This window comes from Canis aureus, chromosome 10, assembly GCF_053574225.1.
Source record: "Canis aureus isolate CA01 chromosome 10, VMU_Caureus_v.1.0, whole genome shotgun sequence".
Lineage (NCBI taxonomy): Eukaryota > Metazoa > Chordata > Mammalia > Carnivora > Canidae > Canis > Canis aureus.
In genome coordinates, this window is record NC_135620.1 from 26,398,242 (window position 1) to 26,417,059 (window position 18,818).

At 43.9% G+C, this 18,818-nt stretch overlaps 1 protein-coding gene across 2 annotated transcripts in view; it reads right to left on the reverse strand.

Moving 5' to 3' along the window:
- SPOCK1 (SPARC (osteonectin), cwcv and kazal like domains proteoglycan 1) overlaps positions 1-18,818 on the reverse strand; it is a 496,806-nt gene that overhangs the window by 172,091 nt on the left and 305,897 nt on the right. The window contains exon 1 of one of the 2 annotated variants that reach the window (XM_077911773.1): positions 6,893-6,923. The exons of the other annotated variant lie outside the window; for it this stretch is intronic. Within the exon in view, the coding sequence (XP_077767899.1) occupies positions 6,893-6,908 (16 nt within the window). The 5' untranslated portion in view covers positions 6,909-6,923. Of the gene's footprint in view, positions 1-6,892; positions 6,924-18,818 lie in introns of those variants that run through there. 2 annotated transcript variants of the gene reach the window in all.

The following is an 18,818-nucleotide window of genomic DNA, read 5'->3' on the forward strand; positions in this document are numbered from 1 at the left end:
AGTAAAATCTTTCATTTTCATTCTTCAGCAATAAATACTGAGTACCTAGCAGGTAAAACAGAGCAGGGAGATAATCATCTTTGGATACTCTAATGGTTGCAATGTTTCTTTCATTAAAGGAGTGAAAATGATGTTTTTGTTAAATTTATGGATTCTAAATTTTATATATATTTTTAAAAGAATTTTATCTCCCATTCAATAGGTTGCCTGAATTTGAGATGACACCGTTAAAGGCAACCTACAAAATGGGACAAGACACTTGCAAATGCTATATCCAATAAGGACTTGATATCTAAAATATATGAAGAACTCATATCACTCAATAACAAAAACAACCATACAATTCATGAAAAATTAGGCAGAGGACCTGAATAGACATTTTTCTGAAGATGATATAGAGATGGCCAAGAAGCATATGAAAAGAGGCTCAGGGAAATGCAAATCAAAACTACAATGAGATATTACCTTACATCTGTCACAATGGCTACTATCAAAACAAACAAGTGTTGGCAAGGAAGTGGAGAAAAGGAAACCATCACGTACTGTTGGTAGTAATATGAACTGGTACACTCACTGTGGAAAACAGTATGGCGGTTCCTCAAAAAATTAAAAATAGAACTATTATATGAACCATCAATTCCACTTCTGGATAATTATCAAAACAAAATAAAAAAATAATTTAAAAAGATATACTCAACCCTATGTTCATTGCAGCATTATCTCCAAGGTCCTAAATATGGAAACAATTTAAGTGGTCATCTATGGATGCGTGGGTAAAGAAGAGATGGTGTACACACACACACACACACACACACACACACAGTGGAATATTACTCAGCCACAGAAAGGAATTAAATCTTGCCATTAGCATCAACATGGATAGGCCCAGACAGTATAGGCTAAGTGAATTAAATCAGAAAAAGACAACAACCACATGATTTTTTTTACTTATATATGAGATCTAAAAAGCAAAACAAATGAACAAACCAGAAACAGGCTCATAAATACACAGGACAAACTGGTGGTTGTCAGAGGGGAGAAAGATGAGAGGAGAAGCAAAATAGGAAGGGAACTAAGAAGAGTACTAATCTCCATTTATAAAACAAGTTGTGAGGATGAAAAGTATAGCATAGGGAATTTAGTCAATAATTCTATAATAACTTTGTGTAGTGACAAATGGTAACTAGATCTATGAGGTGATCATTTCATAATGTCTAAAAATACTGAATTCTGAAATATAATATTGTATGTCAGTTATAACTCAGTAAAATAAGAGCTTCATGACTTTGTCTTCCATAATCTGTCTTCAAACTTCCCTTCCAGAAGTTGGCTCATATTCTCAGTCTGTATCCTCCTCATCCTCCAAGGTTTACCCCACCTTCAGTTACACTGGACAACTCACCAACTCTTCTTTTGCTTTTATGCACTCAGAGCCCAGACTTTGTATCCAATACAATGAACCATTCCACTCTTTTATATTTTTTAAGATTTTATTTATTTGAGAGAGAGAGAAAGAGAGCAAGCACAAGTGAGGGGAAGAGGCAGAGGGAGAGGAAGAAGCAGGCTCCCTGTTGAGCAGGGAGCCCAACTTGAGGCTTGCTCTCAGGATCCTGGGATCATGCCCTGAGCTGAAGGCAGACACTTAACTGACTGAGCCACCCAGGTGCCCCATGAACCATTCCAGTATCGTAACTGCCTTATGAGACCAATATTACCTCCACTTGACAGATAAGAAAGAAATTTAAAACTAACCGAAGTTAGTTTTATATAACTAGTATATAACAAAGATGAGCTGTGACTCTAAGTCTGTTGTAATCCAGTAGAAGCTTCAGGAGACCAGAGTGAGTGTCTATCCAGACTACTGCATGCCCCTCACCTAAGTGGCATCTGGAATATCATAGGGCTTAATAAAAATTGAGCACATGCATGAATGGCCCCCAGCCCATGGACCTACTCACAACTCTCTCTTGCTCTGTGAAGCTAAGAATGAAGTCTGGCTCATCATTTTGGAACCCCAAGTTCCCTGGCATGTGTCTGCTATAAGGAACATGCTCAGTTAATGCTGAATAAACTATCTATGAAGAGTATCTTTGGATGAATATTATAGGCTGGAATTTCTAGGTCACAAAGATCCAGAACCAGAAGAGCCCTTGGACATTGCCTCAAGACCCACAAGTTTATATTTAACATAGGGAAGACTTTAACCCCTCAATTCAGTAGACATTTATGAAATGACTTTTATGTGTCAAGCTGATTATTCAGAGATGGGTAAGACACAAGTCCTTGCTCTTAAAGGAACCAACATTTTAGTAGAGGGATAATAGTAAAGGAAGGGAGGGAAGGGGAAAGAGAAGGAATAGCAAGAAAAAGAAGGAAGAGAGAAGAGGTGGAAACAATGGATACTTAGAAATGCTAAGCAGGTCATTTTAAAAGAGTGATGCAATAGAGAGCTCCTGAGTAGCCACACTGGATTAAGTAATCAGGCAAGACCTCTCAGAGGAGGTGACATTAAATCATGATCTGACAAGAAGGAACCAGACTTTAGAGGATCAGGTGAGGAACATTACAGAAAAAGGACTGTAAAGGCCCCAAGGTAGCAAGAGATCCTGGAGTGCTGGATAAAGAGACAGGTCTTGAGAGGTCATATGGCTTTTTTTTTCAAGGACATACAGCTAGAATAGGACCAGGACTTAACTTAAGAAAGACCAAGTCTCAGCTACGTATCCTGAGAGCAGTGAGTCCTAAGATATGAGACACGTTGAGACCTAACAGAGGTGCATAGGCAACCACCTGCTGGCCTCACTCCAGACCTGGACTCACTTTCACTATGGCCTTGCCCAAACAGGCCCAGGGCTCTACTTCGACACTGGGGTCTTGAGAAGTCATCACTCAGGTTCCAAAGCTAAAGATGAATAGGGGGATCCCTGGGTGGTGCAGCGGTTTAGCGCCTGCCTTTGGCCCGGGGCGCGATCCTGGAGACTCGGGATCAAATCCCACATCGGGCTCCCAGTGCGCGGAGCCTGCTTCTCCCTCTACCTATGTCTCTGTCCCTCTCTCTCTCTCTGTGTGACTATCATAAATAAATTTAAAAAAAAAGACACATTTAAAGATGAATAGGCCAGAGAGAACCGAGATTTAGGGCTTTCTGGACACCATCTTTGCTCATAAGAGCCAATGACCAATATACATGATATGAATTATATGGTAAAATTAAAGAAACATGAACTTTGTGCTCTAGCCAGATCCAGTTTCACACATGAGCTCAGCTGCTTGGATGCTGTGTGATTCTGGGCGAGTTATACCGCCTCTTTGAGCCATAAAGGGGAGTAGTTATGTCTCTCTTACACGATGGTTGAGAGCACTGATGAGGCAGTATGCCTGATGCTGAACATTGATCTTGGCAAGTCTTCAGTCAATGTTAGTTTCAACTCTTTCTCCTGTGATTCCCGTTAAACATTCCTTAAAGATCCACTAGTCCAAACTGAACCTCTTTTCTTCTCCAGATTTCTCTACCAGGTCATCTTTATGGCAAAATACAACCTTGAAACCATCTTGCCTCCAGTATCTATTTCCCCAGAGACTCCAGTTAGCCTCCTCTGTTGCTGGCATGGCTCTGCCCTCCACTGTAAGCCCTCCAGGGAATCTGCACAAAGCTTCACTGACCCAGGAGGCTCCGTCCCACCCTCAACCCCTCAGGGAAGTTTTGCTGCAAACCAATATACCGAGCACCCTGTAAATTTTTTCTCCTCCTTTCACCAGGGTGAAAGAAGAAAAAAATGAAATAAAGGAGGGCCCCTTGTCAGCCAGTACTCCTTCCCTATGCAAATGTGTAACAGAGATTGTTGGCCTCAGATCACCCCACTGGCTGGGACTAGAGCAGCCATCAGGCCTTTTGTGATCCTGAAATAGCTAATGAGGGGATGTGTTTCTGTGTAATCCAAACACTATCCATTTCATGCCCAACCGTTTTTTAAACGGGCAACAAATCTCCCTGGTGTGTATTCCTTCCTCTGACAAACAGAAACTCTGTCTGGTCTCTTTGTGGGCCCCTCCAATCAACAAGGGCAAGAGGCCCTTGATGCTGATTCAAAGCCACCAGCACAAAGGCAGACCCATGGGGCATCTCCCTCCCTCCACCCTTCCCTTTCTCCTGAAAACTTCCCTTCACTGGAGGCCATCACCAAACCCAGGATTGAGAACACAGACTGATGAAGGAGCCCATTGATTTTTAACTCATTTCTAAATTACAAGTTGCCAACATTTCAGACTAAGTTCACTACTGTTTCAGGCAATGGCCTGAACAGATATAATATGACAAAGCTTCAGAGATAGGATAGAAATTCCCAGGACTACAAAGTAGGGTACCTCAGGAGTCCAATCATGGGGCAGCAGAAGTGCCTCTGCAGCCTGAGACGTAGGGAGGGGCTGTGGCTGAACAACTCACACGTGTTACTGCAAAAATGTAGTGACCCATTGGATGTGGTCTGAGGTGCTCAGAGGGCATCCTTTATTATTATTTTTTAATAAATATTTTATTTATTTATTCATGAGAGACAGAGAGAGAGAGAGAGAGAGAGAGAGAGAGGCAGAGACACAGGCAGAGGGAGAGGCAGGCTCCATGCAGGGAGCCTGACATGGGATTTGATTCAGGGTCTCCAGGATCACCCCCTGGGTGGAAGGCAGTGCTAAACCGCTAAACCACCCAGGCTGCCCGAGGGCATCCTTTATCATGCGCTTCCAGGGTCATGAATATCATCTCAGCCCATCCTGTCCCCACCAAGAGGTGGCACAGACATCTCCTAGGGAACAATTCCTTATGGGAACACATCTCCTTAGCAACCAATCCCCTCCCCTGTGGCTTTCAAAATGGAAATCAATAGGTCATGGACATGAAAATAGGTAAGTTACAGAGATCAAAGTCCAGCACAAGAAATACAGCCAATACTACTGCAGACACTGTACGGTGACAAAGGGTGACTACACTTGTCATGGTGAGCTTGGAGTACAGAATCATCGAATCACTCTGTTGTACCCCTGAAACTAATATAATATTGCATGTCAATTATATTTCAATAATAATAAAAAATCATAAGAGAACAGGGTTGACTCTACAGTAGATGAATTTCCAATGATTCATCTATTCATTAAGCATAGACCTTCACTGAGTCCTACTCCATGGCAGTCATCATTGTGGGTACTAAATAAAATAAGCCAGTCTCTATACTTTGGCAATGATAGCCCTTGAGAGCCACCAGGTACCCACCCCATCTAGATCTCCTGGAATCCAGAGGCAACCTTATGAGGCAAGTGTTTCCATCATGCTCATTTTAAGATCAAAATAACCCAATCACCCCACAGGTGTGCTTTGACCGGCCGATGGGCTTTTACAGTTTTAAGTTGCTAGCAGTAAAAAAAAAAAAAAAAAAAAAAGAATGAAAGAAAGAAAGAAAGAAAAAGAAAGAAAGAAAGAGAAAGAAAGAAGGAAAGGAAAGGAAAGGAAAGGAAAGGAAAGGAAAGGAAAGGAAAGGAAAGGAAAGGAAAGGAAAGGAAAGGAAAGGAAAGGAAAGGAAAGGAAAGGAAAGGAAAGGAAAGGAAAGGAAAGGAAAGGAAAGGAAAGGAAAGGAAAGGAAAGGAAAGGAAAGGAAAGGAAAGGAAAGGAAAGGAAAGGAAAGGAAAGGAAAGGAAAGGAAAGGAAAGGAAAGGAAAGGAAAGGAAAGGAAAGGAAAGGAAAGGAAAGGAAAAATCATACAAAGATCCAGCATACATTTCTGGTTTATTTTTAATTGAAAGATGTAGCCACACCTGGGCTCACATTCCTACATGGATACCTGCTTTTCCCCCAGCATCTTCTGCATCCCTCTCTGCTCTGTGCTTTGCTTCCTCTCTTCCTAACTCCATCTCCCCCATGTTCATTGGCTGCCTGGCCCTGAAGGCACTGGCATGTGTACCACCCATAGAGCTCCCAAGAATTTATCTTTTCTTCACAAAATAAATAAATAACTGCACCATTCATATTCTCTGTTTCTTTCACTTAGCAAATACTCTCAAGACAATTAGAATAGAATGTTCCAGAAGGGTTAGTTTTCTTGAGTTTAAAAGCAGTTCCCAGTCCACAGTATTTCAGTGTTTGGCAAACAAAACAACATGATAACTATTTTTCTTTTTTTTTAGCTTTAACAGCCTGTCTAATTATTCTTCCTTTGAATTTTCACATCTGCATAATTAACTTAGCGATCCTCTGCCCTGGAGAATTTCCCCCTCTTAACAGGCTTTACTCTGCTTTTTTTCTTTGAGTCTTGTCTATGCTGAACATCAATCTTAGTGTGATCAGATCCCAGAGGTGTCTCTGTGATGGGGATGGTGGAGGGACAACAAAGGGACCTCCCCCGGCCTAGTATTTTCCCCAGAGCTGGACTTTCTCCCTCATGTATGCCAAAGCGGCACAGGAGGATGTCTCCCACACAGCTTCCCAATCTGCAGAGGTTTCTGCTCATCACTTGGTCTGCAACCAACATCTTCTCAACATCCTAGCCCACAGACATTCCATTTCCTGAGTACTCATGTCAGAAATCATAGGAATGAGCAAATTCCTTTGTATGAAAGGTTGTTAACCAGGGTTCTGTGGATAAACTTCAGAGGATCTAAAACTATATCTAAATTTTTATGTGCACTTTTAGTGATGTCAAGGATCCAGAGTGAATGTTTACCTTGAATCCTTCAGTCCCTTTGCTAGTAGTACCCCATTTCCCTACATGGAATCTCTCTCCCCACTGTGCACAGGCTAGGCAGGACAGTGGGTTGAGAATGCCACTTCCCACTAAAAAGACCTGGGGGATCGATGCCCAGTGATCCCTCCTCCTCTTCCAACCCTTGTGCATTCAATCCCACTGACCTTCCTGAGACCGCATCGTGAAGAGGAGGCTCCAGGGAAGAGAGGCATTATTAGCCTGTGTCTGCTGCTGCCTAGCTGCCTAGGGCTCTCTTAGTCCCAGTTCCAAGCCAGGATTTCCACTCCAGCTCTCAAAGCTTCTGGGACCTCGGCATAGCCTGTCCATAGTATGTGAGTCAGGTTCTCTTGCCAGATTACTCTTAAGTGAATTCATGGCATCTAGAAAACATCACAGGAGTCTGTGGTTGGAAACCTTGAAGGCAGTGAACAGTCCTGAATGAAGCCAATTAACACATTGAGCCATCACTGTTCTGAAGGCTCTGAGTAACTGGTGTCAAGGGACCATTGTCAACATCACAGCCTGCAGAAAGCTGCTCCCTGGACATGAATGTTGTGCATAGCCCTGAAATGTGGGTATTGAGATTTACACAGAACACTCCTGTGAAGGTCAGTGGTGAGGGGATGTCGGCTGTGCCATAGAAGGGTAGGAGTCTTGGGGCCTTGTGATGAGGAAGAGCCAATGGAAAGAGGATAGCTTGGGCTCTGAGAAGACTCCCAAGCAAACCTCATCCTTCTCAGGATGGCTAGGGGATAACCTGGTCTAGGGGCATCAGTGACCAGTACCCCCAGGGTCTCAGTCAGAGGAGGCAAATCACCACCTTATTATGGCATCTCCATGCTTCCTGAGGAAAAGGTAGCTCTATCACCTCCCAGATTAATAGGCAGAGTTCCAGGCACATGAAAAGACTGGTGTGCCTCTTAGTCCTACTTAGTCCTACGATCAAATTCTCAGCCCAGAATCAGATCCAACTGGAATCAAGTGTCCATCTGGACCCAATCAGCTAGGGCCTGAGGTAAAAATTCTCATCTCAGAAAGCAAACATGGCTACCAGGAGAATACCCATAGGACTTTCTCCTTTTTTGAGTAGAGATAAATGTTTCTAGAGAATGGGTAGTTTTGAGTTGGGAAGATACCTCCAAGGACATCAACCTTAGGAATTACATGAGGGGAGAAAAAAGGTTTTACAAATGGGATCACCTCTGTATTGAAGAGTCCAAGCCACTGGAATAAGTACCACAGAGTTGACACTTGATGTCAAGTGTATGCTGTCTCACCAATTTCCAAATGCAGCTAATTAGGATCATAAGCAACCTCCAGATGCTTGAGACAAAGGGCATCACAGTGTCCCGTGTTCTTCTGGAGCCTCAAAACTCCCTCTCCAAGTAAGGCTGACCTCCTATCCTGTCAGCCTGAGCTCATACTTATATTTCTTTGGGTTCCAATGGCAATTAATACTTATGCTGTAGAAGTATTATTGCTTTCATCTACAAATTTAGTTATGATTTCTATTTCTACCACCTTTTCCTTGTGTTGCCTACCAAATCGTGAGCTGTGTCTTATATTTTTACTTCTCTCAGAGCATCCAGTATCATACGTCTGTTGACAAAACATTATCAACAAGTTTATAGTAAACACATTGTTTATAATATCCTGGCACCACTGAAAATGTTTTTTTCTTCCCCTCCAAACTGCTTTTGTATTCAAGAATCTCTAGGATGTGCCTACATCTAAGATGTGAGCAAGATGGAAGATTTTAAAAACCTATCTTTTTTCATCAAGTATTCAGAGCCACCACTACCCAATTTCCATGATGTAAGAATAAGATCCAATAGCTGTCACAGTCTGAGTAAGATCTAAGAGTTGTCATTCCCTATTTGCATCTTTGGTGGTATATTATACATGGTATTATCTCAGTGTGAATCCAGGTCTCCAGTGCAATATTTGGGCTAGCTTTGTATTTTCACTTTCAAGCTGATAAGGTAGTGGTTTTCTTTTTCTTTCTCCTATCCCTAGGGAAAAAGAAACCTCTGATCAATATACTATTCCCACTTGCTTTCGTCTCCTAAGAAAACCTACTGTCTGCTTACAGTGTCATCTAAAGTAATGCTAAGGAACAATTTTTTATGTTTAGATCAGGGGTGATCTGCACACACACACCCCTTTTCAGGAGACATGTGGCAATGTCTGGAGAAAATGCACTTCTTACAACTGGTGAGCAGGGGTGGGGGCAATGATACTATTGGCTTTTAGTAGGTAGAGGTCAGAAATGGTGTCAAACATTTTACAATACACAGGACAGCCCCTCACAACAGAGAATTATCTGGTCTGAAATGTCAATAGTTCCAAGGTACAGATACCCTAACTTAGATATATAAAGTGTGTTCATTTCTACATGAAGGATGAGAAGTGAGCCTAGCTAGAATTGGAGGCCTAAGAATAAGGAAGCAGGAACGGAGGTTGTGCTCCTAGAGAACCTCCAGAGAGCACATCTATGCCATGGCAACATTGGGAGGTGTTCCAGAAAGCATATAAACCAATTTCCTCATGATATTGTAGAGGAAATGAAGTCCAGAGAGGAGAGCCCAACTTGTCCAAAGCCCCTGGGCAAGCCAGCTGCAGAGCCGAAATGAGAACCCCAGTCTCATGTTCTCAGCCCAGAAATCCATCTGCTCCAACACACTGGTCCAATGGAAAGGAGGAAAGGGGATACGGCTCCAAATGCACCACTGGCCTTGAAATTCACTAAGAGAGATGGGAGGGAGGGAGATACCTTTCTGATCCATGAAGAAATCAGATGCACATTCTAGAGACTTGAAGGCAAGGGATTTCTTCCACAACAGATATGCATTTAGGACCTACTGTATGCCAGGCATTGGTTCAGGTGCTGGAAATACACCAATGAATGGGAGAGACAAAGTGCCTGTGACTTCACCTCTGGTAATACATTGCAAGAGTGGCAGGCTTAGCCACCAGGAAAAGGGAGAGAAAACCTAAGACCAAAGCTAGATGCAAAAGTAAGCCGAGTCCCCTAATATCTCCTCCAGGGCTCAAAGAGCTATATAAGAAGGCAAACTTCCTAAGTACCTTTAAAAAGGATGATGCAACATTTTGCTTCAGGCTCTAAACCTTTCATAGGTCACTACGCATTGCATTACCTCCTCATTACCTAGGAATGTGTTCCTAGGTAATGCAATAGTAGTGCTAATCCTAACAGCCAATATTTCCTGGGCATGGGTTTGTGTGCAGGATACTGCATTGTGCACTTAGACACATCATCTCATTAAATCCTAACAACCCTGGGATGTAGGTATCATTACCCCGATTTATAGATGCAGATACCAGGGTTCAATGATGCAAAGTACCTAGTCCAAGGTCATAGGGCTAGAGGAACTCAGCCACTGAGACCTAAGATCTTAAGGACTAGGCTGGAGGGTATCAAGACTTCCTAAGCTTTCAGAGCTAAGACCTGCCAGTCAGCATGGCTACCATGTGACTCTCAACTTCCTGTTCCTCTACCACAGCCCAAGTGGCATGCCTGCAGTTCATTCATAAGGTCATATAGCAAACAATCAACTACTTTCATTAATATATATTATATTTCTTTCTGTTCAATGTGGCTTCTCGGAAAATTTAAACTGTCAGCAGGCCATATATTTCGAACTCATGCAGTTCACACAGAACATAAAAAGCCACCCTGGCAGGAGGACCACCTTGTTTGAAATGTAAATGTTCGTATGCTGTTAAACCCTGAAAAGCAGGGAGGTTATATGAAGTATTCATTTGCACTTTTGAATACCATCAGGCAAAACAGATTGCTTGCTGCCCCATAAATTTTCACCACTAGATTAAATTTTGTTAATGGGACTAAGAACATCTAAAATAACCCATTTTTCTATGTGAATATTGGATCCAAGTCATTAGTTCTCTACCAGATTAAGTTTGAGTTTTTTGGGTTTTTTTTAGTTCTGCCAAGAATCCCATCAAATGGCTATCCACCTCGCCACATAACCACTGTGGTTGGAAGGTCCACACACAGAGCAGCAGAGTCAGGACAACACAGGACTGAAGACAAGAAGCTGACCAAATCTGCTGAGTCTCTGAACACTTTGTGGATAAATGCTTGAGAATCTCATTCAGCCAACGTTTAGAGAATATCCACTATACTTCTGAAACTGTAAGTGCTTTCAAACGAGTTGTCTTTTTTAAACCTCACCAGAAATCTGGGAAGTAAGAGTTACTTCTCCCATCTCATTAATCACAAAAAAGTAAAGCTCAGAGAAGTTCAATTATCTCCCTGGGGCACACAGCTTAGGACATGGCCCAGCCAAGATTCAAATCTACTGTTCCAAATCCAAGCTCTTGTTCTCTCTCTCCTTTCGCTGGTTTCCCCCTTATACCAATCACTTAAGAGAGGCAGCCATACATACAATACAGCCCTGGCTTCAAGGAGCTCATGAGTTTATAGAAAAAGAGATGTACCCGTACAACTCCAGAAGTTCACATTTAAAGAAGACTTACCACGTGCCATGTGTTGGACTATATTCTCTGCAAACATTAGCTACCAGCAACCAAATAAAGGAGGTGTTGCTATGGACTGAATTGTGTTCCCCTCCAAATTCATATGTTGAAACCCTAACACAGTATGATGGTGTTTGGAGATCAGGTCTTTGGGAGGTAGTGTTACAAGAGGCTAGGAGAGTGGGGACCTCCCAGTGAGGTTAGTACCCTTTTAAGAAGAAACACTAGAGAAAGTGCTTACTTGCTTGCTCTCTGTGTGCATGGAAGCAAGACCACGTGAAGACAGGGTGAGAAAGCGGCATCTGCAAGGCATGAAGAGGACCAACCACGGCTGGCATCCTGGTCTCTGACTTCTGGCCTCCAGAACTGAGGTCAAATCAATTTCTGTTGTCTAAGCCCCCTGGCCCCTGGTAGAGTTTATTAGGGAAGCCCAAGCTGACTACTACTGGTGCTATTACCATTAGCATTTTGAAACTAAGGAAACTAAAGTTCTGGGGGCACCTGGGTGGCTCAGTGGTTGAGTGTCTGCCTTTGGATCAGGTCATGATCCTGGGGTCCTGGGATCGAGTCCTTCATCGAGTTCCCAGAGCCTGCTTCTCCCTCTGCTTGTGTCTCTGCTTCTCTGTGTTTCTCATGAATGAATAAAATATTTTTAAAAAGGAAGAAAGAAAAGAAAAAAAAAAAACTAAACTTCAGAGAGCCTGTGCATATCCCCTAAGTGCGCAAAGGAGAAAGCTCCAGTTGGGTTCTCGTGTGTGTGGCCACAAGGCCCTTCCTACCCGCACCCCCCCACCATGGACTCTAGCACTGACCGCCATGTGCGCAGTGAACCCAGGCATGAGACTGTCTGCATAGCAGGCATGTTACTGCCTGTGTTCTAGGGACCCATGGGATGGGGGCATCCCCTGGAGTGAGCAGGGAAAACCCACAATGGAACTCAGAGAGGAGCAGGCCTCAATCTTCCTCAGACCTCATGGGCCCCAACATCTGCATACCAGCCAGCAGTGCTCCCACGCTCTGCTCCTTCCCTGGACTAGCCCATGTCTGAATTCCTTCTTGTCTCTGGGCAGCCTCACATGGGGCTTACATTCAATTCCACAAGCCTGACACAGCACATGGCCATTGATCTACCATTTTGACTTCTCTTTCTCCTTGACCGTGAGCTCCTCCAGGGCAGAGAATGGATCTTCCTTGTTCCTCTGCTTCCTGTAACTCCCACTGGGCCTGCGACAGACCAGCCACTCTAGAAAAGCTTGCTGAACAGAACTGGGAAGAAACGTCCTTGCGACCACCACGCGGAAGGGTGGGTGACACTCTGTGCTACATGATGTGAAGGCTCAAAGTCTAGGTCCTAGTGGGTGCTCGGTCAATGCATGCTGAATAAAGGACCTTCTACTCATCAGTTTTAAGCCACAGACAGAGATCTGGGTTAAGACAGCTTCAACTTACTCTAGGATCAAAACCACCATCATAAAAACTTAAAAATGACACAAAGTAAGAAAATGAAGACGAGAGAGAAAAATCCCATGCTGGCACATAGTAGGCATTCACCAGCACTCCCTTGCTTGCTAAACTCATCGGCTAACAATTCCAACAAAGGGAAACTCATGCTAGAGTCTGAAGTGCCATTCATACGTGAAAGGACAACATGACAACCGCCGTACCTTGCTAGTAAACACATGTTATCTGTGTGCCTCCAATTATAAAGGTTACCGCAACTTAAAAATCCATTAGGAGTACCCGAGCAGCTGTTCTGGGGCACTGTGCGTGCCTCACATATTAACTCACCGTGGACAATCTGCCTGCCTGGCCAGCAAGTGGCCTGAGCATCTGGCCTTCGAATTGTAAGTTCTCATACTTCACTTCTTAAAAAAAAAAAAGCTTTTGCAAGGAATTTAGTGGTGAAGCACTCAAACCCTTCCCACCACAGAATGCATCCCTAGCCCTCAACATTGATCCATGATGTTTCTAAATTTTCCAAATGGGTAAGAAAAAACAAACTAGCATTGCACCAACTTCCAAAAACATGGTCAGACTGGCTCTCTAACGTAGCCCATAGAAAGTACCCAATCCTGCAAGCTGATTTATGTGAAACCACTGATAGTTTGCTGTGCCCTTCCATTCATTGTGATGCCTCGTGATGCCAGGATAATGAGGATTTGGAAAACAAGACTCCATTAATAGATAGGGCGTGATATGGTGAGGGGAATGGTAACAGTACTGCCAAGCAATCTCAGTTGCCATGTAGAAAAACCAATTATCCAGAGGCCCCTCTCCCCTGCAGGAGGACGAGCCCTCTGTGCATCAATATTTCATGCACTGTCATCTGTGCATTATTTAATAAAGCAATTGAGGGATGAGTTTATTTTATTTTTCAACCTTTCAACCAGAGACCGAGGCCTCCAGTACACAGTGCTGGAACTCAGCTGGCAATCAGAGAGATGTATTTGCTGGTTTTTTGAGGCCACGGGGCTGTTTCTAGTCTTAACTACACATTCCCAGTATCTAATACACACTCCCTACCCCAGGGACACCCAATCACCATCTGTTCCTGCTGACAGAAGTGAACTCACTTCAGAATCCAATAAACAGTGATGCAATCAATCACCAGATCACCAGACGGTTAGTGAGTGCCACAGTAGGGGAGATGAAGTATATGAACCGGGATCCCTGTCCTCATGGAACCTGGAAGGGTTTCCTTAGAGACAATAGGAAAATAAACAGGTAAACGCTGGAGTCCACAGATCAGCTAAGCACAAAACCACCACACTGGTGGTTCCCAGGGTCCAGCAGAGCAAAGGCATTGTGCACGTCCACATCCTTCTTCCCATGCCATCTTTAACTCCTTCTTTCTGGCACCAGACTCTCCTCTGTGTGTGGAGTTTGTGGGAATGAGGTTTCCATGGATGCTTGCCTTTCACCCTGTGGTGACAGGGACCAGAATACCTATTTTTCCTGAGCCCTGGCATACAAGGGTGTCAGGCATGAGGTCTGTTTGGGAGTCTTTAAGGAGTGACTCAGAAAAACCAAAGATCCAGATCACCACAGCCCAGGTGCTAGCACTTAGACATGACCATTGTCAACATGTAGCCTTTAGCAGGACCCTCAGTTTCTACTCACTGTCCAAGCCTCCCCACTCCCAGTAGTTCTCTGAGCTCCTGCCATCCTTCTAATAAGTTACCTGTTCCTTAAGCTTTCTTAAGTCAAGAGATTTGGCTTCTGCTTTTTGCAACCAAGATGCTGCCTGTTCAAGAACTGTTTGTTGAGAGAGGGAGAAAGGAAGAGAGAGAGACAGACAGACAGACAGAAAGGAGGGTTGGGGAAGGAGGGGAAAAGGAAAGAAGAGCTGGAAAAAAATTGCTACTTGGTCTCATCACCAGAGCTGGCTTAGTCAACCAGCAGACTGAGCCTATGCTGGGGTTACTAAAAATATTTGTATAAGATTGTGATATCTCAAAAACAAAAGCTAAATGCCACCAAGCTGTGGACTAGAATCATGGGAAATGGAATTGCATTGGTCCTTCCTGCATGTATTTTGCAGTTTAGCATTTTTTAAATTTTGCATTGCATATGGGAGGTCAGTGCTTAGGAATCTGAAAAATTCTAGCCTGGCTTTGCTCACTGAACACTTGCCTCTGCATTTATCCCATCTCCTTAACCAGGATACTGACTCCTACAGGGTAAAGGAGGGGCATTTCTGGTCATCAGTATCTAGCTACCGCATGTCTAGCACCACCTATGTGTTAGGTAGCTACTAAATTCTGTGTATGCTTGGTACCATTTAATCCATACAACAATGACACAAAGTGCACATTATTATTATTAGCATTTCTTAGTGAAAAACGTAGAGGCCAGAGAAGATAGGTAACTGGTTCTAATTTACCTACCTACTCTAAAAGGCAGAGCTAAGATCAGAACCTACTCTAAGGGATTCAAGAGCTTCTGGACCTAACCAAGCTTCTGGACCTAACCAAGTCAATCATTACGTTATGTCACATAATGATTACTCTCAGACACATCTTATGGTATCTTTCACAGTAAACTCCAATGACCGAGTCCTGTGGCTAAAAGAAACTTGAGCTGTACCTAAGCTGGTCTCCAATTTCTGCCTAAATTTTCCTCTGGAAAGGGGGACACCTTCTCCTACTCTGATGTGAGCATTCCATGGCAGCTCATGCTAGCAGATAACAATCCCACATTTAGCAGAAACTGCTCCTCTTCAAGTTTAAACATACTTCTTCTCCTCTCCATGGGGAAGAGACAAGCTGACCTAACTCCGTGGCATAATTGGCTTTCATATGCTTCAAGACAATTACGAGGTCTCCCTGCAGGCTTTTTTTCCTGAGGCTACAATTCCTAATTATTTTTCATACATGCCCTCATTTCCAACTCCACAACCAAATCTGCTGCTCTCCTTTGAACCGTGTCCTAGCTGTCCTCTGCAGTTAGTGGTCCTGCTACATGGGCATCCATGCTCTGGCGCCTGGTCATGTCCATCCTCTTATGCCTGACTCAGGTACCTGTATCACAGGGGCAGGGTAAAAGGTCTCTTCCAGAAGGTGGCTGACAGACCCTATTCCTAAAGAAAGGGTTTGCCTTGATCTGAGATTCTATTCCAAAGCTGGTTCATGGGCAGGTCCAAGCCCCCAGAAGTGGGCAGGAGAAAGGGAAGAAATACCATCCTGACTTAGCCTCAGGGAAGTAAGTCCTGGCCCTTCACTGGCCCTGGGTGTCCTCTAAGGAATGACAGAGTAGGCCAGAAAAGACGGGTCTGGCACATTTGCACAGAAAGGAGTGAAAGGAAAAGGGTAAGATATGCCCCATGGGGAAGGCATCACCTAAGAACAGTGCATTGCCAGGGACAAGGCGGCCACCATCATCTTACCACACTGTATGGCCATGTGTACATACACATGCACTCTCATGCAGATCTAATCCTACTCCTTTTACAGGTGCCTACGACTCACTTGGTCTCTGCCCTCAGAGAGCTTATAAGATTACAAAAAGACACCAGGTGTCACAGGGGGAAAAGTAACAAATTACTTACTATTGGAATGAATGTTATGAGGAGAGAGAAATTACTGCCCACACACGACATGAAGGGGGCAAGGGACGTGGGGATGATGGGAGTGGGCACTGAAAAGTGGGTGATAGTATAAGACACATGGAAACTGTGGGGCGGGAAACCCTGTGTCCAGGGGTGACAATAAAAGCCCCAGGAGTTTGCCTGGGTAGGGGGTAACTGAGGGCTTTGAGTAAAACCCTGAAATGACCAGCGCTGTACATGATACATAAGTAAACTGGAAACATCTTTATGAGTGCAAGTATTCAACCTCTCTAATCTCCATGGAAGCTGCTCAGGGGCAGAGCACAGTTGTGTTGGGAAGAATAGGATAAAAACTTGCTGTCATGGTCTGGTCTACCCACCCCTGGGGCTGGACTGTTCCACCAAGGGTTACTGTCAGTCAGTATAGCACAGACATTAAAAGCAAAGGCTCCAGGTTCTAATCTCAGGCTTACTATTTATTAGCTATATCATCTTGGACAAGTTACTTAACTTTTCTTGACCTCAATTTCTTTATTTTTGAAAAGGGAAAAAAAAAACAATTACAGCTATGTCATAGGGTTGTCAAATAATAAAGCAAGCAATTCATATAAAGTGCTTTGCAGAGTATCTGGCATGTAGAATGTTCCCCAAAGCTCCTAAACCATCCCTTCCAGTCATGCCAGTACCCTCCCCCATGGTCATCCACTGAGATGAGCATGATTTATATCTGTGTCCATGGATATACTTCAACACACGTGTGTGCACACACACACTTGTTTATGACAAACATTAAGCAATGACTCTCTTGGGGAAATGTAAAATTTGTTCAAAGCTCACAATTAAATTAAAATGCAACTACAACAGGGAGCTTGGGTGGCTCAGTTAAGCATCTGCCTTCGGCTTAGGTCATGATTCCAAGGTCCTGGGATCCAGCCCCACATCAGGCTCTGTGCTCAGCAGGGAGGCTGCCTCTCCCTCTCCCTCTCCCTCTCCCACATGCTATCTCTTGCTATCTCTTGCTATCTCTCTCTCTCTTTCTCAGATAAATAATTAAAAAAAATTTTTTTTAAATGCATCTACAACAAAATTAAAGGCAGAATGGGGTGCCTGGGTGGCTCCATCAGTTTAGCATCCAACTCTTGATCTCAGTTCAGGCCTTCATCTCAGGATCATGAGTTCAAGCCCTGTGTTGAGCTCCATGCTGAGCATGCAGCCTACTTCAAAAAGGAAGGAAGAAAGAAGGGATGGAAAGTAAGGGAAGGGAGGGAAGAGGGGGAGGGAAGGGAGGGAGAAAGAGAGAGAGAGGGAGGGAGGGAGGGAGGGAGGGAGGGAGGGAGGGAGGAAAGGACGGAGGGAGGGAGGAAGGAAGGAAAGAAGAAAAAATATAAATGCAGGAGGTTTTCACTGCCCAGGTCTATTTTCTTTGTCCACTGATGCTCACTTAAATGCTACAGAAAGAGGCTTCTGGACCAGGCCATCACCCCAGGGGAATGCCAACGGCACTAAATTTTTACCCAATCTTCCTAATGACTGAATTAATCTGAGGCAACAACCATTAAAATCACCAGCCCATCTTGCTTTATAAGCTCCTAAAATGAGAAGCACCAAGCAAATCCCAAAACAATGTTTTACTTGTCTTCAAGGGAGGAAGATCCTGTCCCTTAATCACATAAATGGCCAACGTGCCTTCAATTCTCTTCAGCATTTGCCATCAAGGTCATCTTGAACAGGCTCAAGGGGAGGGCTTTCCTGAGGCCCTGAACTACTTCCTAGAGGAAAGAACCTGCTCCCTCCTTGGCAGTGGGCACAGCAACAAGCAGGTGCTGACCTGATTTGCACATGCCTTAGAAGCTGGGACGATCCCTGAATGTCACCACAGACATTCAGACTTGGGTAGAGTGAGCTACAAATGCTATAATTGAAAAGCTCAGAATCCTGAGCCTTCCCAGGGAGGACAAAAATCTCTCTCCCCACAATGCACCGCGTCTGCATGTACACACACCACACATACATATATGTGTACGTGCACATATAAATATTTTTCTTATCAGTAATTAAGCTTGACTATAAGAACCTATCACCCGTTAAGTCCTCAGAGAGATGATTACTCCATCAGAAAAGGCAGTAACCCAAAATGATGTTCTCATCAATAGAAATCAGCCACAGGAACAGGAGGGCTAAAGGGTGGTGTGGACAGAAAAGAAAAATGATGCTAATAACCTATATATGGAGCTAATAAACAGCGTATGGTTCACCAAATACCACGACAGTTGGTGCAGTGGGAACAAAATCCTAGGGACCCTGTGTCTGGTTCTTACAACATTCTCCTAACAGGCGTCCTCGGTGGTGGAGACAGTGGTGGGCAGGCATGGACTGAGGTGTGGTGATGAGGTGGCATCCTAGTGGCATACCCACAACTCCCTCTGCTTTCCTGTTCTGCAAGTTCAGATCGTGTTCTCTGCTAGAAATGATTTGGCAGCACCAAAGCCTAGAAGTGCAATGCACAGAAAGGAGTAAAGTCC